The 25,652-nt window shown below is 34.3% G+C and overlaps 1 protein-coding gene across 3 annotated transcripts; it reads right to left on the bottom strand.

The window, feature by feature from the left end:
- Nucleotides 1-768: 768 nt before the first annotated feature.
- LOC138709635 (uncharacterized) lies at nucleotides 769-25,142 on the bottom strand. 3 transcript variants are annotated; one of them, XM_069840556.1, is made up of 5 exons: nucleotides 24,925-25,142; nucleotides 11,814-11,934; nucleotides 4,708-4,904; nucleotides 1,259-1,366; nucleotides 769-1,031 (listed from the first exon to the last, which is right to left on the bottom strand). In XM_069840556.1, exons 2-5 carry the CDS (start codon nucleotides 11,922-11,924, stop codon nucleotides 890-892), a joined length of 558 nt encoding a protein of 185 aa, XP_069696657.1. In that variant the 5' UTR covers nucleotides 11,925-11,934; nucleotides 24,925-25,142; the 3' UTR covers nucleotides 769-889. The 3 variants fall into 3 exon arrangements, with proteins under 3 accessions (XP_069696657.1, XP_069696664.1, XP_069696648.1); XM_069840563.1 differs by lacking the exon at nucleotides 24,925-25,142 and adding an exon at nucleotides 16,228-16,401; XM_069840547.1 differs by lacking the exon at nucleotides 24,925-25,142 and adding an exon at nucleotides 16,232-16,401.
- Between the last annotated feature and the right edge of the window lie 510 nt (nucleotides 25,143-25,652).

The raw sequence follows: 25,652 nt of genomic DNA, 5'->3' as shown, positions 1-25,652 counted from the left end.
GGTTCTACTAATGTTGAATTAATATTTCGTCTTGTGTCATAATTATGTGTCTGTAATACAAATTTATTACGATTTTTATGATAAAATTTTAACAGCGTATACTTATAAATTTGTTCAATATTAAATACATTAAATTCAGAATAAATTAATTTAGTCGGATAATCGAAACGTTTCTTCAAACAAATTTTAATTATTCGTTTTTGTAGTAAATTTAACGGACTAAGATCAATTTTTGTACTTCCACCCCAAACAATTATACCATATTGAATGACTGTGGTTATACTCACTCACTCACTCACTCACTCACTCACTCACTCACTCACTCACTCACTCACTCACTCACTCACTCACTCACTCACTCACTCACTCACTCACTCGTTCTTGTTTTCGTCAATTTGTATATTTCCCAGTCTTTCTCAATGTAGGCCTACTTATTTTAATTCACATATTTATTCAACCACTCATGCATTTGTTCTTATTTTCCTTCATTCATTAATTTATTCACCCATTCTTCAGTTCAGCCTTGTGTATTCAATCTATTTGTAAGTACACTCCTCAATTCGTCCTTATATTTAATTATTTATTTAGTCAACCACTCCTCTATTTGTTGCTATATATTTGCTGCGCTGTGCAATGCCGCTTCCACTGAACTTCAGCTAGCGTTGAAAAATAAAATGTATGGATTGTGTTAGATGAGGCTATACAGGCACAAAGTCTGCTTCAGGGTGGAATATTTCTCAAAATAGAAAATAACTGTAAATACCCGAATGGGGTGCATAAACATATATAATCTTTTATTTTCTCAGAATAACTTCAGGAATAAGATCTGTAGCTAAATGTAGGTGTATTATGGTGAATGACATAATATATTTGTATATACGTTTTTTAGTCAGTCTTTCAAAGGAGCGATGATATCAAATAGTCCGACAGAACATTTCGGATAAGATCTACGACAATCTAAACCAGATTTTCCACTTTTTTCGGCCAAGGAAAAGTCAGGATGAAGATTTTCATCTGCTGAAGAAGATGGTCTGGAAAAAAACATAAATCATATTCTTACAAATACTTTCTAAGTGTAAACACTTCTAAAAATATATTTGAAAATTTAATATAAAATATCCCTAATCCAAAACACAATAATATACTGTACATGAGATACTGAATTCTGAAGGTTAGAAGGTTGGCCCAAATCACTGATTTTTCGCCTTGGAGAGTCAGGTTAAAGTTTCAGTGAGCCAGAAATTAATGATTTACTTACGTAAATATGATATGCAAAATATCACCAAGAAGCCCGTTGTGACGTAGAGAGCTTTCAGACGCTTCACATATTGTTCTCAATAGACATTCTCTGCCTTGCAGTCCGTAGCTGTGAATAGAGTGAAGTGCAAAGAAATACATTAACCTTTCTTCCTAGGTCTAGTTTTATCTCGTCGTTTCATACCAAATTGAAGAACTCATTTCAAAAGTGACATAAATTCATGAAATATAAAACCTCAGAAATAACGTATTTTTAATTTCTTACACCGGTAACTAAATTCAGATATGATTGTGAATATAATATAGCTTCATTCTTTACTTGTATACACATCGTGACACTGTATTTTAAAAATCTCGTGTCATTGCAAATGATAATAATGTAAACTGGAGTTACGACCTTTTGGAACTAAATTATTTATCTAAATATGTTTTGAGTGACATTTATGAACAGAGAAACTAAATTTATACTAAACAGTAGAGAACTTAAAAACAATTCCCATTGTTAATTATCAAGTGATTTTTCGATGAAAATTAAGGCGACCTACAGAAAGTAACTCATAAACTAGAACAGATAATTTAGGGCATAAGTTTAAACATTTCTTCAGAGAAAAGAAAATTAAGGCTTTTAAAGAACGGAATCCCATTCGTCGAAAAATAATAGACTAATAAATGGAGATATATTCGAGTAAGTGACTGATTGTAACTATTTGTGCTACAAAGTATCCTTCAATCAGAATTAGGCTATGCCATATATTTTAAGATCGGAATATTTAAAGAAATTGTGTGGAAATAAAAGAACGACTTCAAAGAAAATTTTAGGCTATAAAACAATGGGTACTCCAATATTAACACACATTTGAAAACAGGACAATAAACAAATAAAATTATACTATAAAATAAAATAGAATCTATAGGCCTACAAAATACATTATTATGATCAATAGTTAGACATTCCTCGTTAGATGAAAAGGATGCACGTAAGTAGACGTAAAATATAATATATATATAATACTACATATTGATTACACACATTTAACACTTTGCATCAATTAGGAATATGGTTATATTAATAACTTGCTTGTGTTAAAATTTGTTAACTTCTACATCGGACAAAGTGGGAGATCATTTCAAATATGATACAAAGAACACATCGCAGCCTTAACCAAATCACACAATACCTCCAAATACGGAGAGCACATCACAAACATCAACCACACCTACAGCAACATTGAAACAGACATGGAAATCCTACATATTCCAACCGAAAATAATAAATTAAACACGAACAGAATGAAATAGACAGAGACACAAAAAACACATCCACAACACATCCTCAATACACAACTAGATTTCAGAAGACACATCATATTCGACTCCACACTACCAAACACAAACGCACCCCCAGCAAAACAACTGAATAAACCGGAAGAAGCAAGGATCACACTAGTTCTGATGATGTCTGATATAAAGCTGAAACTAGTAAACTAGATAATTTACAACTTAGTTTTCATTTTAACACGTGAAAGTTAATATAACTATATTCCTAACAAGGGAAGTATCACACCCAGCATGCCGAAATTTTTCTCGAAACTTTGGTGACATAACCGATGTCACGTGAAAAATATTAGTTGCCTGTTTCCACTGCAAGGCCCCGAAATAAACCCCGGAATTTTGCATGTAAGTAATAGGGAAGTGGGTACTAGTCGCTACTAGTTGGAATGGACAGCCCTTCCTGTGGGCAAGCCAGTGGCAATCAGCAGCGAACAGACGTACGTGAGTCAAGGTCAGTAATACAAGCGGACGACTACAGGGTTATAGGTCTCGCAAGCACGGAATACCGACGGAAGGAATGCGAATCAAACACTGCGATAAGGAAGAGCGGGCGACAGGAAAGGTCACGAGATAACTTTAATGATATTCAATCGATACCAGTCACTTCTGTCTCTTGTTTATACTTCATTGAGAAGATGGGACGCGAGAGAGTTTACTCCATTTCACACACGCACTCCACTCCGCTCGCCAGTGAGGCAGGGATGTCCAGCTGCGCCACGTTATCGTCTGGCCACAGAAGGATTCCAGCTTCGATTTCGGGGCCTTGCAGTGGAAACAGGCAGCTAATGTTTTGAACGTGGTCTTCTCGTAGCACATCGGTTATGTCACCAAAGTTTCGGCATGTGGAGTATGATACTTCACTTGTAAGTAATGATGTTACATTAGAAGAACTCTTCCCGATATGACCATATAGAAGGAATGGGGGAAAAAAGATTGCCAAAGATCTCAGCAACAATACTGACCAACACTGACTCAAAAGGTGAAGAGATACATTCTCTTCAAGTCTGAACAGTCCACCAGGCCTAAATCTGAAGTTGATAATGATGACTATTACACTCTTACTACGTCATACTACTTTTGACCAATAAAACGGTACGAAAGGACGTATTTCAACCAATCATGGCTGCTTATCGCACAATTTTATCGCGTCCCTAGCATTTGTTTAATTTTATCGCGTCCCTAGCATTTGTTTCTTTGTTTGCCAACATTTGAAACTGCGCTGGTCTGGACGTCAAAAAAAAAAAAAAAAAAAATATATATATATATATATATATATATATATAATTACAAACCACTCCAGTTGATGCACAGCAGTTTCAAATATGACTCGCATTGGCATTCAAGAACAAGAATTAATAAAAATCACTGATCATACCTATGCATCTTCTGAAATCCGATTTACAAATAAATGAAGAGCACCATTCGGAAATCCTGAATAAGTTGAATACACCATGCGGCCCTAAATCAACGAGTTCCACTTCTATTACGCACACGTCCAATATAACATCAATTGAACCACCAATCACATTCAAATTTGGAAATTGTACATTCAATAATTATTCCTTTTAAAATTATTCATGTTTATTTTTTATGTCATCGTCGTTAATTAAAACTTTTCTAACACTTGTGTATATTAGGTTATGTTATAGCTTATGCTATATGATATTATGGATAGTCACGTATCAGAGATTGTTTAATATTAAGATTTATTGAAAATCATCTGTCAAGCGACGTTGATTACTGGGATTCGGATAATTGAAGTGGAATGTTGCATTTTAATAAAAATGAAACTGAATCAACAAAGCCTTCTTGACTAGTAACATTGCCATCGTGTATAATAGATCGAAAACTTCTCGACGAGAGGGCATTGCTCACTACTGCCATCTAGCATGCATCTAGCGTAATATTTGTAATGTTGAGATGGTACAATAGTACATTTGAAGACAGTTGTATTTTCGTAAGTCAATTAATATTTTATTGTATTGGAGTACTTCGTTACTTCTAATCTTTATATACTTTCTTCTAATCATGTAATAGTCAATTAAATCCCACTCGAGTTTTGATTTTCTCTAGAAAAATCAAAACGTCTAGCTGAGATTACTGTTGAGAAACACAAACCTGTTAAATCTTTCCTCCGCAAACTGATACGCCCAACGTCTGTTAATTTGTTTCCCAGTCTTGGCCACCCCTGAGACTACGAAAGGAAGGACGAGCTCCGTGTAGTTGGACGGCAGTAGGTAGTTGGCTTCAACATTCCAAGACAAAGAGACGTCGTACTGGGAGTCTGGGAGCGGCATAGCGACGGCCAGATACAGCTGAAACGGCAAATGATCTTACTGCTATTATTACTACTGTTAATAATATTATTCTAATATATTATATTCAGTGAAACCTCGCTAATTCGGAGTTCACTAGTTCGTAGCGCGTATGGGTAAATCCAGAAATGCATATAGTGTTTTAATTGGGAGGCCGAAAGGAAAACGACCTTTGGGGGGCCGAGACGTAGATGGGAGGATAATATATAATTTGATTTAAGAGAGGTGGGACATGATTATAGAGACTGGATTAATCTTGTTCAGAATAGGGACCGATGGCGCTTCTGTGAGGGCGGCAATGAACCTCAGGGTTCCATAAAAGCCATTTTTAAGCAAGTATGCTTCCTTTCTGAGAGAAAAAAAATATTTTTTATGAAACATTTCATAGCGTATTTTGGGAAAACTTAATTACTTACTGGCTTTTAAGGAACCCGGAGGTTCATTGCCGCCCTCACATAAGCCAGCCATTGGTCCCTATTCTGAACAAGATTAATCCAGTCTCTATCATCACTAGTGGTTTGTGGAGCAAATGCTGCAAACTAAGTTCATTAGAAGTTCAAATTAATTTTTTTCAAATTTATTTCCAATGAAAAATACTAGACATTTCGGAAGTTATTTGCTTCCATAATAATGAAACATAGGTCTAACCCTCTGAATGGTTTTCTTCATGCTAAATACTTTTTATTTAACCTATACATCTTCAGTTCTTGAGTTCCAATGCGAAAACGCAAGTAACAATGTCAGAACGATCAGTCGGTTTTACATGTGGGAGTGAAGCAATAGCTATTTCAGGTTATTGTGGATTGTAGGTTAGAGTTATGAAAATATCCTCTCCTCTCCTCTCCTCTCCTCTCCTCTCCTCTCCTCTCCTCTCCTCTCCTCTCCTCTCCTCTCCTCTCCTCTCCTCTCCTCTCCTCTCAGCCCTCTGCCCTCTGCCCTCTGCCCTCATGCCCCCATGCCCTCTACCCTCATGCCCTCATGCCCTCTGCCCTCATGTCCTCTGCCCTCTGCACTCATGCTCTCTGCCCTCATGCCCTCTGCCATCATGCCCTCATGCCCTCTGCCCTCAAGCCCTTTGCCCTCATGTCCTCATTCCGTCATGCTCTCATGCCCTCTGCCCTCTGGCCTCACGCCCTCTGCCCTCACGCCCTCATGTCCTCATGCCCTCAAGCCCTTTGCCCTCATGTCCTCATGCCCTCATGCCCTCCGCCCTCATGCCCTCATGCCCTCTGACCTCTGCCCTCATGCCCTCTGACCTCTGCCCTCATGCCCTCTGACCTCTGCCCTCATGCCCTCTGCCCTCATGCCCTCATGTCCTCATGCCCTCTGCCCTCATGCCCTCAAGTCCCTTGCCCTCATACCCTCTGACCTCTGCCGTCATGCCTTCATGCCCTCTGCCCTGATGCCCTCTGCCCTTATGCACTCATGCGCTCTTCTCTTCTCTTCTCTTCTCTTCTCTTCTCTTCTCTTCTCTTCTCTTCTCTTCTCTTCTCTTCTCTTCTCTTCTCTTCTCTTCTCTTCTCTTCTCTTCTCTTCTCTTCTCCTTTCCTTTACATTTTCTTTTCTTCCTGTTTTCTTGTTTTTTGCGTTCTTTCTCCATTCGCTTGCTTTCTACGTGATTCTCAATCTCTACTACTGTATCTTAGATCCTTGTCATTGTCACAAGTTTCATATTCAATCTCTACATTGGCTTCAGTGTCATCATCTGAACTTTCATCTATGATATGCAGAGTAGTGTCGATCACCACGTAAGTTTTCATCTAGTGTTACTTTGTTAGATAAAACACAGTTAAAGGAATAAATAAACTGCACTAACAGAAAATTTTCTATTAATACTATTGATACGTAAATCTGACGTACACTTCCAAATAATTATATATCATAATAAGTTGGCCAAGTATGTAAGTTGCAACCTGCTGTCACGACTACTATAGTCAGCAACTGAAAGACGGAGGCTTAGCTAGAAGAAGGAGGTGCTCTCTTGGCGGGAAAAGTAGTGATGATCAATTGTTTATCCATTATACGTCAAAATTACGTACGGCAGAAGTTTTAAACAATGACATTACTTCCTTGTGAGCAGGAAGAAAACAACTGTTTGATCACAGTATAGAGATATGTTCTCTATACTGTGGTTTGATATCCACATATCTTATGTACAAGTAGTGTCAAGTTCATAACAATAACCTTAGTATCTCGTTATCATTATATTACTCCTCTTCAAATAATTATCTACAGTCAGATGGAAAGAAGTTTATGAGATTATAAGTTCTCGTGCATAAAATCGAAACTTCACGTTGATGTCGATGTTATAGGCATTCCTAATTTATAGTCTCAACAAATGTTGACGCAACATCCGTCGATCGACCACGCTGTTACTTAAGTTTTATAGTTTTCAGTAATATATATAGCCATTACTCAGTATATTATAGAACTGAAGATCTAATATAAAACCTTCTTTCTCTGCTTCTACTTACTTAAGGCCCCAAAAGATTTCACTTTCTTATCATCAGTATATCATTATGTGTTGCATTAACTATAATAATATTTCATTTTTAATGGTAATAATGTCACCGAACATTCTTAAGTTTTGTAGTTCTTAATATCGAATACACAGCTGTACTCGGAAAACTACAGACCAGAGAATCAGACCTGTAAATTATTTTTATACGTTACCAAAAATTTACACAAATGAAGATCGACATATTGGCATTATGATGTGAAAGAATCTGACCCATCTGAACTCTAAGTATGTCAGCAATCCTGTAGGTCATGGCCTTCGTGTAATAGTCTATTGTTTATTGTAGTGTGTGTATTGTTTTATTCTGAAATGCAATTAATTAGTTCTCAAAACTGACGATAGATGGATTTTGGAAAATAGGAAAATGATGTAGAAAAAAATTCACATTTCACTGAAAAATACTATTTTTATGAAAAACTTTGGGTTCCAAGCTTCAAAATGAGGGGTCATTTATTAAAATCCGTTCAGCCATTTTCCCGTAATTTTCATTACAAGTTCAAATTATATATATAGATATCCCACCTCCCTTAAATCCATTTTAATATTATCTTCCCATCTACGTCTCGGCCTCCCCAAAGGTCTTTCTTTCCTCCGGCATCCCAACTAACACTCTATATGCATTTCTGGATTCGCCCATACGTGCTACATGCCCTGCCCATCTCAAACATCTGGATTTAATGTTCCTAATTATGTCAGGTGAAGAATACAATGCATGCAGTTCTGTGTTGTGTAACTTTCTCCATTGTCCTGTAACTTCATCCCTCTTAGCCCCAAATATTTTCCTAACAACCTTTTCTCAAACACCCTTAATCTCTTTTCCTCTCTCGAAGTGAGAGTCCAAGTTCCACAACCATACAGAACAACCGGTAATATAACTGTTTTATAAATTCTGACTTTCAGATTTTTTGACAGCAGACTGGATGATAAAAGCTCCTCAACCGAATAGTAACAGGCATGTCCCATATTTATTCTGAGTTTAATTTCCTCCCGAGTGTCATTTATATTTGTTACTGTTTCTCCCAGTTATTTGAATTTTTCCACCTCTTTCAATTTTTATATTTCCATTTCGTACAATATTCTCGTCACGAGACATAATCATATACTTTGTCTTTTCGGGATTTATTTCCAAACCTATCTCTTTACTTGCTTCAAGTAAAATTCCCGTATTTTCCCTAATGGTTTGTGGATTTCCTCCTGACATATTCACGTCATCCGCATAGACAAGCAGATAATGTAACCCGTTCAATTGCAAACCCTGCCTGTTATCCTGAACTTTCCTAATGGCATACTCTAGAGCAAAGTTAAAAAGCAAAGATGATAGTGGATCTCCTTGCTTTAGCCCACAATGAATTGGAAACACATCTGACAGAAACTGACCTATACGGACTCTGCTGTACCTTTCACTGAGACACATTTTAGTTAATCGAATTAGTTTCTTGGGAATACCAAATTCAATAGGAATATCATATAAATCTTCTCTGTTAATCAAGTCATATGCCTTGAAAACTTTGGAAACCTTGGGAAAACTATACAATTAATTCCCAATATGTTTAGCCAGTTTAAGAGAGGAGTGTATTATGATGATAAATGATTGAAATAGTTTTAGTTTTGTCCTTTAAATGAGCAGAAATTTGATTGAAACCAATGGAAGTTTTCGATCTGTAAAGGAATTTTAAACTCTGCTGCACTTTGACAAGATTGTAAAGCTGCCTGGACAGATGCAGCTCGCTTATACAAGGACTGGGTGAGACAACGATACTGATTACTATTTTAAAAATTAAAATGTGAGGAATTGAGAAGAAGGGGATAAATAAAAGAGATCTAGACAATAAATTATTTTTAAAAAATATTTGAAATTTCTTGTCCTTGTTGTCATCATTATGACCAAAGCTCGGATCTTGGGGACTTGTGTGTCGTGTGCTTGAGTAAGGTTACAGGCATAACGTACACAAAGCTCACGCTTCAAGTGCTCAGGGACAGTCGTTTGTACTAAGAAAGTGGTCACATCGAATGGCAAGAAGACGAACGAATAAACTGTGTCACGTCGAAGCCAATGACATTAAGAGAATTACAGGTAAACGGTCTGTTTGAGGAATTAGAAAATACGTGTTATTCGAATGGGTGTTATGGAAGTTTGAAAATGCATTTCTTAAATTTTAGGTACAGAATTTCGTGGAGGAATTCTGAGGAGATACATTATTTTCTTCTAATGCAGAGTTTATATCTTGTAAGTTGTACCACACATAAACTAGAGCTGGAAACGGGCATTCATTGAAAGACATTGCAGTCCTTTAAATTGATGGAGAATTTGTCCATAGCCATGGATCAAGTCCCTAGTAGTGATACACTAATTGAAAACTATTTGCGAGAAAAATTTAGGATATACTTATCTTTCTCAGATACGAGATCTGCTGAAAATCGAACAGGAAACAGTGACAGTGAAATATTCAGTATTTTATTTAGGCCCAAGACTTTATAATAAAATTTCAAACCATTTTCCAAATTTGAAATTTTTTAAAATTGAAACTGTTAAAAAAGAATTTTGTAAAATTATCCATGATATATAATAGTAACAAATGTACTTTTTTTTACCTTTTATTTCTATCGACTATATTCATGTTTTTATTGAATATCACTGGCTTCTGTCGGATTGTCAATTTATATTAAATGTGTATTTTTCTCTCGTTTTCCCTTTCTTCTTTATTCTTGCCCTTGTGTTGTATTTATTGGTTTGAATTAAGTTAATTACTGTATTTAGTAAACTGTCCTTGTAAATTTTATGTTATATTATTCACTAAGACCACACCGTACACGAGCCTGACTCTTACGGTAGTGGCTAGAAACATTTTTATTTTATAAATGCAATTTGTACTCACTAGGTAGCTAGTTAAAATAAATAAAATAAAAAAATTAAAGTTTGCTCCCGTCACTTCATGTGACGTGGAAATAAGTTTCCTTCGTTTCAAATCATGTTTAACTAACAGACGAAGAATTTATGGGTTCGAAAATCTTCGAATGCATGTAGTCATACACTGTAATGAAATGTACAGAGCAGAACTATAAATTTGATGTATTTTGCATGTTTATTTATATACATGCTATAAAATTAGATGTTTCAACCTATCATAATATTATCATTATGTTGTTCCAGCCAGGAACCACTTTTATAGCAGACCTGACAGTACCTCCGTGCTGGAAGCGGGAGTTTGTTGACATTGAAGTCCGGTCGCTTAGCCACGTTCAAAGACACAAGTCCCCAACTTCCGAGCTTTGATTATGACTAACAAGGAGAGGACACGATCTGTATATCACAGAATTAAATCAGATTTTGTGACATGAAAGTACAAGACGTACTGTTTAAAGTCATACCTGGTATCGGTGGCCAATGACCTCTCGTTTTGAAAATATTGGCTATTGTTTGTGACAAACTTCCGTTAGGTGTCTAATAGGAAAACATTAGACTGTATAACGGCGTTGCTCATATGGTTGGATGCTGAGTTGTCATCCAGGCAACTTGAGTTCGAATCCTAATGCCTTCTCATTTTTTAAAGTTTAATATTATTATTATTATTATTATTATTATTATTATTATTATTATTATTATTATTTATTTTTTTTTATTCACTTTCAGTTGTCAGCTCCTATATTCAAAGCCATGTTGAAATATGCGTGGTATGCATCAAAATTAATAAACGAATGAGAAGTGTTTGTGAATGTGAATGATATCTGTTTCGCAGCAGAAGTGCGGAAAAATGTGTGTGACTGTGGACAACCTTCTTTCATTTGCTGTGCATGGTGCAGGAAATATGTATGTTTGTGTGTTTTTATGACATTTATCATAATGAATCGGGACACAATGAAGTGGAATAGTTGCTACAGAAACAGAACAGACACCAGTGACACATTTTACCTGCCTACATGAGCAGTATTTCATTGTTTATCCTTTACAATACAGTGATAGCTAATTATAATTTGTTTAAAACATGATGAAGCGTTCAATACATTGAGAAATATGATATAGGTATGTAAATAGATTACTGTGATCACAATATTAATCATTATTAAAAGAAAAAAAATAGAACCAGTTAACATTCGAACTTAGGTTTTCTGGATAAAAACTCAGCACCCAATCATATGAGCTACACTGTTACACAGTCTAATGCTTCCCTATTAGGCACCTAACGGAAGTATGTTACAAACAATAGCCAATATTTTCAAATGAGGGGTCATTGGCCACCCATACCAGGTATGACTTCAGACAGTACGTTTGTACTTTCATCTCACACAATCTTATTCCATTCGGTGATATACAGAGCGTGTCCTCTCCTTGTAAGTACAAAACACTTTATTATCAAGAATTCTTATTACGAGTATCTTTGTTGTATACAAACCCCCATCGTAGTTGGATCTGGAAATAGAACATAGCGGAGCTGTCGAGATAAGACAGACTTATCGACCTGACAGAAGCTTTGTCCTACGAGTTTCGATGCCAGAAGTATCATGGGCACCACTCTGAAACGAGAACCAGAAATGTTTCTTATTCTTAGTAGTCCATCATACGTGGCCCATTAAGTTTCACTACAAGCATGCAAATAATTAATTACCCTTAAGATATGTACAAGCGGAAAGAACATAAAATTTTGCTATTAACACACATTAGCTTAAGGAGAGAGGATGGTATATTTTGGTGAAAAATGAGTAAATTTAAAAAAAATCTTTAAACTACTCTGTTATATGTGTGGAATGCATAGCATAACATTTTGTGGGTATTTGTGCCCTTATCGGATGTTGAGTCGCCATTTTTAAACTTTCTGCGTTATGGATTTTTAAATCACTCGCCCACTTTTATTGTTGTTTCCGGTAAATTAAATTGTCAAAAAAAACTTTTTTTCCTTAAAATACCCTTTGAAATGTGTGGAATACATTGCATAATATTTTTTGGGTATTTGTGCCCTTATCGGTTGTTGAGACGTCATTTTTAAACTTCCTGCGCTATGGATTTTTAAATCACACGCCCGCTTTTATCGGTTTCCAGTAACTTAATTTTTTTTGTTACATTGCCAGACAAAACTGAATATAATTTCTGAACTATTAAAGATACATGCACGAAATTTAGGACACACATTCTTTAGACTATTAGGGAACTTTTCTCTGTAACAGAATTTTGTTAATTGATTTTATTTAAAAAATACGTCCATTTGTTTGCAAGAAAGGAAATCAGAAAAATGTTATTAAATTTTAATTATTTATTTTACAAACGTAGGGACTAATATCAAAATTCTGTTACAGACAGTTTGTAGAACATGCTTTTGCAAATACATTGCAAAAAACTGTTTGAATCTATCTTTAAAAATGGTTTAGATATATCGGTTTTAATACAATCCTGCATTGGGTATATTTTTTTAAAATTTGGGCCCCCAAATAATTTTTTTTTTCCAAAATATTTTTATTTGTTTGAGTTGCCACAGCTATGAGCTCTCTACATGAAAAAATTAATATTTTACACCAAATAGGAAAAAAGTAAAAAAAAAAAAAAAAAAAAAAAATACCATCCTCTCCCCTTAAATCTTATTGCCCGAAGGGCCTCGGTTTTCAAGCATTCGAGATGAGACAAGTCAGTTACAGTTTGCGGCTTGTGAATAACATTTTGCAATATACATCTTGATTATACAACTTTTAACACTATATCACTTCGGAAAACGTATTATTTGTCTTTCTTGTGTTAAATTTTATATTACCTTGTTAACATGTTTCAGCCTGCTATTTGACCATAATCAAAACCGGTTGTTGCTGGTCTTGGCGCTTTTGTTTTGTTTCCTGTGGGGGTGTTTGTGACTTCACATTATACTACACAAACACACCCCCACAGGAAAAAACAAAAAGCGCCAAGATCAGTAACAACCAGTTTTGATGATGGTCAAATAGCAGGCTGAAACATGTTAACAAGGTAATATAAAATTTAACACACGGAAGACAAATAATACGTTTTCCGATTTTGCAATACTTGAAATAATGCAAAAAGTAATAGTAAATCAAAATTGCATTTCTAAATTTTCAATAGATTTATTAATTCAAGTAACGCACGACTTGGTTGCTATGTTACTTGTTTATATATCGGACTTTAATGTTTTAATGTTTAATAGTTATGAAGCAGTAAAATTTGACTAAAATGTTGTAAAAATGAAATTGAAGAAGCTGAGGGTATAGCATGTGTATCACTTTTACCGGAAAAATCAAAGGAAAAGTATGAAGTAGCTTACAATGTTTCATGAAAGTGATGTTTAGATAAAAACGTTAATATTCATACCAGTGAAACAGACTGTGTTATTGACATATTTTCTCGAGAACCCTAAAAATATTGTGAATTTTATTTAGTAACAACAATGTAATTTATTCGTCACAACAATAATTCCTTTCTACAATTCACCTTAAACGCTCTCGTCAACAATGGGATCCTCACTCACACAGCATTCGTTATAGCACTCCACCGACGACAATGACAATTGACTTGGACTATTACGCACAACAATGAACTGTTAATCTTAACTAATATTTACAAAGCACTATTTACAAATCAGAACTACCAGTTCTCAGTTCACAGTTCTTCTATCTCAGTCACTCGAGTTCACGGTATCTCGAACCACAGACCTTCAGAGACAGTTCACTGTACTCGAACTCGGGTCCCTCCAACTGCGGTCCACTGCACTCGAACTCAGGTCCCTCCAACTGCGGTACACTGCACTCGAACTCAGGCCTTCGGATGCTGACGCAGATGCGGACGCACACTCGAGTCGAACTCCGGCACACAAGTCTGGCTTGCTTGCTCTGGCTTTCTCACTACTGAATAACTGAAAAACTCGAAACTCCGCTCTAGTTCGCTGGCGCTTCTTCTTTTATAGCAAAATCATAGTTGCGAGAATTTTCTACAGGTGTGTAGAGAATTATCTCGATATCTCTACATCGACAGACTTCTGGAATAGTCGGGAAGGTCGTTCCACATTCACTGCGTTAAGTAGCAGCTGCGCGCGCAGACTCGTCGCGTTGACGTAATACACCCTCTCTCTTCTCTCCACCGCGCGACGTCACTCAATGTTCCGTGGAGCCTGTGCGATCTGCTTTCTTGCGGGACGCTGGTCGTGAGTTCGATTCTCACGTCGCTGTCACAATATATATCTGCGATTATTAATGTTAACAACATGCCAGATTGCACATTTCACATTACAATCAATAAATTTGTAGATTTTGGTAAAGCTCCAGTAATTCCAGGTTTGGTTGTTAGGTTACTATTACAGTATGCTGGGTGCTAAATCATTTCCAACTCGTTCTGTAATTATTTCAGACCTGTTCAAGAATTGTTGCCATGATAATTAAGAAATGAATTGTAAATTTTTCTTTCACTGCCAAATATATGTTAAAAATAATTAACTTACGTCTTATCAAGTATTGCAAAAAAATACATATCGCACACTTGTACATACAGGGGTGTTTCCGAGGTGGTGTTACCAAGTTTCAAGGATGATGGCGAATGACACATGTATCAATTTGAGATAAGGAACCCTGGTCCGGAAATGACCGAGTCGAAAGTTACAAGCAAAAATAGTTCTGTGGAAATGAAATAATTGTTTCGGAATATGTATGATAAGAACTTTCTTGTATTAAATTTTAACGTACTTTGTTAACATGTTTCGACCTATTTTCGGTCATCTTCGGAATTGGTCTTGTTGGTCTTGGCGCTTCTTGTTTCCTGTGTGGGTGCGTTCGTATTGTAGAGTCAAAGAGTGTATGTGTTTTGAAATTGAGTTGTGTGTTGAGAATATCGAGACATCCGGCCCATACCATCTTTCCACGACTGTTCTAAAAGTTAAGGGAAGGAGGGCACTGGTGCCAAATTACAATTCCATTTCCATACAGCTATTTTTGCTTGTAACTTTCGATCCAGTCATTTCCGGACCATAGTTCCTTATCTCAAATCAAATTGATACATGTGCCCTTCGCCATCATCTCTGAAAGTTTGTAACACCACCTCGGAAACACCCTGTATATCTGGATGAAGAATAATGCAATTTTAATGTCTCAAAATTACAAATATTAGCTCTGAATGGATGGTGACTGTAAAAATGAATTTTAGTATTGTGCCAGTGCGTGTTTTTCATGACAGATTCCAGAACCACCATTGCCACCATCTTGGTTGCAATGGGGTTGAAACTTTAGAACATGTTCTGGGTTTCTGTCCAAAAGAATAACTATTGCGAAATGTTCGACAACACGTAGCCCGGAAGATTCTTTCAGAAGAGCTAATTAGAGTTCTATGAAATGATTCCATGCCTCTTCGATATGATATAGGGCCCTCTGTTTGGTGCCCGTAGAACTGTTATCGTTTTCATTGTTCATGGAAATGCAGTGCAATATCATTTTTATTTTTCCATTTTCTAAATTCTACTTCTATGACTGATTTGCTATGCAGTGTCTATTGGAAACTTACACAAAGCAACAGAATAATATTTTTAATGAATGGATTTTCTCCCTATGATTTATTTTAATCAACATTTGACATTTCAAGTGTGATATTGTTAAATATCGGTAACATATTATATAAACTCTTATACCCTACTTCAGAATTAACATATTTTAACAAAGTTCATTTAAATACCATGAAGGGACTTTTAATTGCACTTCCATAAAATGACAAATGCTAAAATATAAAATGTGTTAGGATGTAAGTTCGTTAGTTTTTGTCTTTACTGTTAGGTTTAGTTGAGAAAAATATATGACGTCACAAAACAAATATTTACACAGTCTACTTACTTACATCATGTAATCCTGTGTTGTCATGTTGCTTCGAATTAAGTTCCATAAGAACGATGAAATTATGAAATCAGAAACACACTTTCCCGCACCTAAATGACTGTAACATACTTAAAATTGTATTCGCCAGAAAGAGGAAAAAAGCTTGTAGTTGCAGTCAGTAGTAGAGAACAGTTGCCTAACATTGCTGTACGGTAGTGTTAAAAACAGTTACAATTATCACGTTGCAGATAAGTGTCAAATTTATGAACTTCATTACAACCATTTAACGATGCGTTACGAAATTCATATCTCAAAATCACATTTTAGTCTTACATTTTCAGCACACATTTCTATAGAAGTTGAAATCAGGAGACAATGCGAATTATCTCTGCTTCATCAAATTAAATATTTATAAATTGTACTGCCATACCTGGTGTAGACAATTGCGTAATAGATGTTTTGAAAGTTTAATACTAGTAGGAGGGATAATATTAAAATGGATTTGAGGGAGGTGGGATATGATGATAGAGACTGGATTAATCTTGCACAGGATAGAGACCAATAGCGGGCTTATGTGAGGGCGGCAATGAACATCCGGGTTCCTTAAAAGCCAGTGAGTAAGTAAGTAAGTAAGTAAGTAAGTAAGTACGAGTAAGTAAGGGAAACTTCCTGTGGACTCCATGGACTCCACCAAGTATTGGGAGTTTGGAACGAATATCATACATGATTTGAAAGCGAGAATATTAGTTGCACAATTTTAAAATGTTCTGTTAGGGTCAAGAAACAGATGTTCCGAATATCCTTTCAACGTGAAGTGTAGAATTACATGCGATATTATTGCGTTTCCTTACTGGCCTACTTGTATGGATTTGAGAGTTATTATTATGAAAATACTGCCATACAGTTAAAAAAGAATGACGAATGGAATCTTGTTCGAGGTGAAATCTGGCTTGGTCAAACACTATGAATGAATATAAAGAGATTGTTAGTAATAAAATTAAGTCTTGAATGTCAGCCAGAAATTAAAAAAGTATAATTACTGTTAGAAAATTTATTTATTTATTTATTTATTTATTTATTTATTTCATCAATCTTTGTTCACGTCATGGCGGATTAGATGTGTTCCAGTTCTTAATCCGCCATCACTCTCTACACAAACATTACAAGTACTATTACATATTGAATCTATAAATATCATCCTCTATTCACCATAATAATAATAATAATAATAATAATAATAATAATAATAATAATAGTAACACTTACTTACTGGCTTTTAAGGAACCCGGAGGTTCATTGCCGCCCTCACATAAGCCCGCCATTGGTCCCTATCCTGAGCAAGATTAATCCGGTCTCTATCTTCATATCCAACCTCCCTCAAATCCATTTTAATATTATCTTCCCATCTACGTCTCGGCCTCCTCAGAGGTCTTTTTCCCTCCGGTCTCCCAACTAACACTCTATATGCATTTCTGGATTCGCCCATACGTGCTACATGCTCTGCCCATCTCAAACGTCTGGATTTAATGTTCCTAATTATGTCAAGTGAAGAATACAATGCGTGCAAGTCTGTGTTGTGTAACTTTCTCCATTCTCCTGTAACTTCATCCCGCTTAGCCCCAAATATTTTCCTAAGCACCTTATTCTCAAACACTCTTAATCTATGTTCCTCTCTCGAAGTTAGAGTCCAAGTTTCACAACCATACAGAACAACCGGTAATATAACTGTTTTTCTAACTTTCAGATTTTTTGACAGCAGACTAGATGATAAAATAATAATAATAATAATAATAATAATAATAATAATAATAATAATAATAATAATATTAATAAACTAATACAGACGTGGACAAATTATTAGCAAAATTGAAGATTTTTACAATATATTTTTACAAAATATGATTCTTCAATTTAGACTACAGTTGACATTTTTGCGTATTTCCAAATTATTAGCAAAATTGAAGATTTGTATTGTATATTTTTAGAAAATTTAACTCTTCAATTTGGACTACATTGGATATTTTTGTATATTTACAAATTATTAGCAAAACTGAAGGTTTTTATTATATATTTTTACAAAATTCGATTCTTCAATTTGGAATACAGTTGACATTTTGGATATTTTAAAATTATTAGCAAAACTGAAGATTTTTATTTTATAGTTTTACAAAATTTGACTCTTCAATTTAGACTGTAGTTGACATTTTTGCTAATTTATAAATTATTAGCAAAATTGAAGATTTTTATTATAAATTTTTACAAAATTTAACTCTTCAATTTAAACTAAAGTTGACATTTTTGCATATTTCTGTCTATTGTAATGATAGAAATATGCAAAATTACCAACCGTAATCTAAATTAAAAAGTCAAATTTTGTGAACAGAATTATCATAAAAATCGTCAATTTTGTTAATAATTTGTCCACGTCTGTAATAAGTATAGCTCTTGTATTTGAAACTCTTACTTTAACTTCTATCGTGTGACTACTCAACATTTATAATTCCATATCCGTTAGAGCTTTGACTTTCTCTTCCCATCTAATTTTAACTCTAAAAATAAATTTTCCTAATTAAATTAGAAAATATATGTATTACATATATTATATGGGGAATATTGTTTTTGAAGCAAATAAGATGAAAACCGAGACGATCTGGCCATTAATATAATGGAATTTCTAGTCACAAAATTAAAAAGAGGTTTAGTAAAATATAAAGACAATGAAGGAGAAGATCACCCAAAGAGCCATGGATCGATGAATATAAGATAAAGATGTTATCACTGTGCGACAAACGTAGAAGTTAGTGATAGAGGTTTATGTAGAACCAAAATTAACTGGGCAGTGGAAAACAAATTATTAATAATTAGGCGTAATTCTATTAAGTTATATTTCATGTTAATAAAAAATCATTATTATTATTATTATTATTATTATTATTATTATTATTATGACTATATTATTACTCCGTTTAATGGACGAATTTCCAATATTTTTAATGAACGTTTCGTCTTTTAAGTTTGTTTCGTTTGCTCTATGAAGAAGCGATTTTCCAGTCTGTTACCTTCTAAAGTAGTTTATTTTCTGAAGTAATACGAATCGTTTCATGACACAGAAAAATGAAGTAGCATAAATATAACAAGGAAACTTGCAAGTTGTTGAGTTTGTTTTAGAACTTCTTGGACAGCAGATGTTGTAACTTTCGCCCGTGTACTGAATTAGAAATAAGTTAAAATTTCCCTTGTTTTAACAAGTTGGCTCTCAACTTTATTTACATTTTATCAAACATTGATACACATATATTTATAACTATTTTACTTCGAGGACAGAAGAAAAATTATTTTTCCTGAATACAATTTTTCATGCTTTTTGTTAATGGTTATTTATTTAATGAAGTACACTTTTTGACACGAAATTATCTCATACTGCCACTTAAATGCTTGGTCCGATTCATCTCTTTGCTCCATTATTAATTTCTTTTGTTATTTTTCACTTTACTTTTGCTTTCTTATACTTGATTAATTAAATTAAACAATAAAATAATTATTTTTGTGCGAGATCGTGCGTATTTGCTTGTTTTCCGCACAGAACCAATACGCGGTAAGTATGAAATACCACATTCAGTATTCCCAACCTAACACACATAACAATTTCCCTCTTCTTACCGCTTAAGCGCGACATTCATTTTACTGCTTTAGGCTTTTAACATATTATTTTTAGAGACGTTTAACATAGTACCTAATAATTATAAATTGGAAACTTACCACTGCAATTTCACCTAAATTGCAATGTTAATTATTGTTTTTAAATATTTGCAAAAATTAAGTAAAGTCTATTACTCCACGAAACTTATTGCATTCCTGATACAAGTAACATTAAGGAAGCCGTGAAAATATCAACAAGATTCCAGATGCCGATGTTATTACTGCAATATGTTATATAAATAATATTGTTAAAATATTAAAATGAAAAATGAATCACTACATAACCTTACCGTTTGTTTTAAGTTCGCATTTATAGACTGGGAGGAAAAAAAGACAGACGTATATCACGGCCTGCTGGAGTATAGTAAACAGAGAAGACATTTTATAGCAACAATGTTGAAGAAAGATATTTTGGGGTTCCGAAGTTGGCGTCATTAAACAGACACCAACATGGAGACTTCATTGCAACTAATTAGAAATTCGTCTTTCAGGTATGTAATAAACGATCTTCGCACAAAATAATGTACGATACACGAGCGGTATGTTTGTTTTCATGTTCTCGGAAATTAAAAAAGCTCAACTACGTTTCGCTTTTTCAATCTTTTCCTCGATCATGAAAACGTCAACATACCGCTCTTGTAACGTATATTACTATTGTGTAGGTTTTAGCGTGTAATATTACTTTTTCATTATTTAATGTAAACTCCACTCCCGGCCACAAGCTTTTGCTTCATCGGGAGTACAATCTTTCAAATAAAATTATTATTATTATTATTATTATTATTATTATTATTATTATTATTATTATTATTATTATATTACTGTTATAACTTGAAAATCCAATTAACTAAAAAGCACTTTCAATGCAATACACATAATACATACTTTACAGGAACCTCACCATTCTTTCACGGAGACTTTGTATCACAAACGAAAACAACTAGCAGGGAACGGCCGAATAGAAATAGCAGAAGTAAACCTGAGGAAAATAATGCTTACAACATTTTATCGTCTTCGTTAGAGTTTATCTGTAGTAATGTCACGTGAGGTCTGAGATTTATCTGGGAAATCTCAGACCTCGAGTGACATTTATTAGGACTATTTCGTGAATAAAATAAAAATATAAATAATACATTCCTAAAATTCGATCACAAAATGTAATAATTGTATATTTACGAATACTTAACGTCTTAACCTATTCAGACATTGTGAAGTCGAAATAGATGAATATCGATTACTGCAATAAAGAAATTCGATATTATTATTCAGTAATGCCAATTGGGAAAAGCGAAATACAGGTTTAACAATGTTAATTATATGTACTGCACTTTTCTCTTATTATTATAACATAAATAAATTTTCATTATCTGCTGAAATCATAATTTAATTTAAAATCTTATAATATAATTACCAGGGAACGGATTTATATGGACTAAAAATATATGAAATATGTAAATATATATGTAGTTATTTTTACCAAAATATGGAATTAAATATGGATTTTTACCAAAATATGGAATTAAATATGGACTTAAAATTATAAAAAAATGACTATGTACGTTAAATATTGGTACATTTTAATCAAACTAAACAAAAAATATAATGGACGTACCTTATCTTCCAATGTAGTTTCAACAAAACACAATTTTTATTGTCTGTTACCATAACAATAGGTTACAAACATTTCTTTCAAGTGCTGAAAAGTGAATCTTCTTCTATTGTCTCTGAGGATAGATTTATACTGACTAAAAGAGCGTTCGACGTCACAAGAAGTAACTGGTACATAATTCAATTTCACAATGTCTGCTGGGGATAAGTCCAAGTTAATCTTCACTGTTGATTCACCACTCATCACAGCAACAACCTTTTGTAGTTCTTCATATCCAGGGTTTTTTGAAAGTACAGTGTCCACCTTAGCTCTTACTGCATCTGCAACTTTACCTCTACCACGATTCAGTTGTTCCACAGTACTATTTATAATTTCAAAACTTTCAGATAGTGAAAGGTGCCTATTTTGGAGACTTTTGAGCGTTTTTATGATGCATGAAAATGTATGCTGAATGTGAGCTAAGTCATTCTTCACACTTATGTCACAGGTAACTGTTTTCGCAGTATCAATTGAGACTGCATCTTCAGAGTCCAATGCAAGGAGAACATTGTTAATAGAGTCTATATGTTCGGCATAATATTCAACTGCTTCTAGCCATGTACCCCATCTAGTTAAAATTGGCTTTGGTGGCAATGGAATTTCAGGGTACATTTCTTTCAACACGTTAACTCTACTGGGAGCTTTGAGAAATACTTTTTTCACTGATGAAATCAACAAATCTACTTTAGGGAAATTGTCTCTGACCACTTCTGCCACACGATGAAATGCATGCGCCACACAAGTAAAATGAGTCAATTTAGGATATACAACAGATAATGCTTGTCCAGCTTTGACCATATAAGGGGCAGCATCGCTAATAAAGAATAACACATTATCGTACATAATACCCTTTGGCCACAGGATACCCATAGCTTCGTTGAACAGTTTAACTATAGTTTTGTTATTGCACTTTTCTAGAACATCACAATGTAAAAGAATTCGTTCAGAATATTGTTCACTTAACAAACCGATAACTACATTACCAACAAGTCTACCTTCTTTGTCGGGAGTCTCATCAATGGAAACCCAAATTGAACTATCTTTAATTTCATCTCTTATCTTCTGTATTGTCTCATCGTAGATGGATGGAGCATACGTCTTCCTAAGTGTTGACTCATCCGGGATTGTATGTTGAGTATATTTTTCAAGGAATTCCCTGAAGACCTTATTCTTTAGTTTGTAGAGAGGAATATCAGCAGAGATGAGAGAACGGCACAGGTCGATGTTAAACTCAGATCTTACATTCGATGTTGTTGGTTGTGTTAAAAACAATTGTCTCTGCTTGGAATTTAGTTGTTTGTTGGCCTGATGTTTACTAGTTGTAAAGTGTTGTTGCACCAGGAACTTTTGTGTAGATGATACTGCACACTGACACAAATTACAAAATAATATTTTATTGTCAGTTGATAAACCATCTTCTTTAAATTCTGAAATGTAACTTGTTAGTTTTGATTTTAAATTGACTGAATGACGTACTTTTGGCATATTTACCGTCTTTATAGTATGATTTACAAAACTGAACCTATGTGTACTCTGACTGGCATTTAACTGTTGAGCTGCACAACTGAAGTCTGTTAAAAATTTTAAATTAAATTAATACAGTTTTGTAACTTACTTTCCCATTGTTGATAGGACTGCTAATTTTCAAATAACTCTGATGTTAAAGGGATTACTGAACATGTGTTTAAATCTCTATTGTTGAAATGTATTTTTAAAAGTTAATGGAATTTTGTTTTGTTTTATTGTTAAACCTAATATAATATGGACTGTTTTATATGAAATATGGAAAATATATGGAAATTAACGAAAATATGTACTAAACTCTAAAATATGGAAAAATATGGAAAATAAAAGTAGGATTTTTCAACCCTACACATTGTGAAACATAAAGATAATGCAAAATATAAATTATATTAGCTTTATAAGTAAATATGTATTTACATATAAATCCTTTCCCTGATAATTACAGTAACCTGATTAATACATTAATTAAATGAAGAATTGTTGAAAACGCAGTTATCAAATCTGAATGAAGGAATGTAATTTTTTCAGATAGCCTATAATGGACATGGAATTAGAAGATGAAGATGTGGATGTGGAAGTTGAATTTCGCACTTTATTTAATACTTCATCGTTACATTACACACTACACCGAGAAACAAAGAACAGTGTGGGGACAGCTATATAGGAATTCTTATGTATTCACAGCGAGACATGTTGCTACATAGTGAAGCCATATTTATATTACTATACAAGGTCTTTGTGTTTGATATGCGATGATGTTACATAAATTTGAACATCTGACTTTCTATTAATTGTTTAATTTCATTCACAAAATACAAATTTTATAGGCTACAATTATAGGTTAAGTTACCTGTGGGAGCAGGACCAATGTCAACTAAGCCTTATTTCGACCGTTACTCGTGCTACAGGAAAACATTTTTTATAGCTCGACAAACGCATTCTTGCTGTAGTGTGTAACGGAACTAAAGCTGCATCTATACAGTTCAATATCACAATCGCGTATGCGTGCAATGTGGGAAGAATATTGAAAGAATCAAGTTTAAAAGGTACGTTAAATTAAGATGCATGAAGATTTTGTGTCTACATGGCGCGCCGTTTTGAATGTCATCTTCACTGTGTAAATATATTAATTAATATTAAATATTAATCTTGCATTCATTGCTTTAAAGTTGAAAGAAATGTTCAACCGTGTAGTTGCATCTTAATGTATTCATGATCATCAATTCACGGAAAAACAGTTGGCGACAAAGACTAAACAAAAGAACGACCATGCGATAAATTGATAGCGATAAATCTAGCTGCAAAAATTATCGCAAAGTGTGACTGTGATTGGTTGGAATTCAAAATTTCATTACACTTCACTGGTTGAAAATGGAATGACGTCATATAAACGAAATAGTAGTGAAAATCTGCGATCTATTGAAAGCCACAATTTTGCTACTAAAGTGCAACATTTTAATGTACGTTTACTTGTAGCATTTAGCCCAACAACATTTGCAGTTTATGTTATAAGATCTTGGAAAAACGACCTGACATTAACTAGTTAAACATCAGACGGAAAGCAAATAGATTGTGTTGTTTACTCAATAAACAAACAAAACACAGAGAGCAGTGGAAGACATGACGTCACAGTCTGAATCTGTTATCAAGTTGAGAATGTCAAAAGTCAATAAAATGTGTTTCAACTTTCAGATTTGATACTTTGAACATAGAATATATTTCTTTATTCTCTGGACAACTTTCGATAATGTCAATAATACGTATATGCGGAGTAGCCGAGAGATGGATTTACAGCCCTTTATTTTCGACACTATGATGGTTGTGAATGAATACTTGATGCTTACCTGATGCTTAAAGATCCCGAACTTCGATAGACCCTTACTGTCGTAGCACAGCTGAATTCTGCATCACGTTGTGGCGAATGTTTTGCAGAGTTAATCTGGGGTCAGATGCGTGAACACATCTTCCACAGCTAGTCGTAACTCTTCCGTTATGCGATACTGGTTATGACTCCCACTACATGGCTACTAAGGTTACAAGGTTACCAACACGCCAACAGAAATCTTAGTGAAATAAAGGGGAGTACGTCCACTTCTCGGCCACACACTATACACCAATTTTTTTTATCTGCATACGAACCTATCAGGCTATGTAATTATCCAGCTATTCCACATTCAAGTACTGTCTACATCAGTCATGTCAACTGATACCCATAGGCGCAAGTGCGCGCTTTAGAGCTCAGGAGAGCCTGAGCGCTTTACAAGGGAAAGGAAAGAGACAGATGAAAGAGGTGGTATATACCGCTTGGTCGAGCTATATTCAGGATGGCCAGCACTTATTAAAACTGTATCCATGTTAATTTTTAGATTTGTCTGAGGAGTATAATTCCATTATAGGAATGTAAGTTTTAATTTTAATGCTCATTTTTCACAAGTTTGTTTTTTATTCAAAAGGAATATTTTCTCAACTTATTTTATAGAAAAGTGAAATTTTCAGATATGTTTATTTAGTAGCCTTACAGGTACTGAAGCGATGTTTTCGTAAATCTAATATAAGTATCGTAAATACGTAT

The sequence above is a fragment of the Periplaneta americana genome, chromosome 1 (assembly GCF_040183065.1).
Source record: "Periplaneta americana isolate PAMFEO1 chromosome 1, P.americana_PAMFEO1_priV1, whole genome shotgun sequence".
Taxonomy (NCBI): Eukaryota; Metazoa; Arthropoda; class Insecta; order Blattodea; family Blattidae; genus Periplaneta; species Periplaneta americana.
The sequence above is the reverse complement of the archived record's forward strand: the minus strand, read 5'-3'. Positions and strand labels throughout refer to the sequence as shown.

What these genes read in the sequence shown, in the direction of transcription:
- LOC138709635 (XM_069840547.1), bottom strand. Translation starts at nt 16,254, where the DNA reads ATGACAACACAGGATTACATGAT. An exon ending in GCGGAGGAAAGATTTAACAG is followed by an intron (nt 1,367 to 4,707) that starts GTTTGTGTTTCT and finishes CTCTATTCACAG; the next exon opens with CTACGGACTGCAAGGCAGAG. An exon ending in ATTTTGCATATCATATTTAC is followed by an intron (nt 1,032 to 1,258) that starts GTAAGTAAATCA and finishes GTTTTTTTCCAG; the next exon opens with ACCATCTTCTTCAGCAGATG.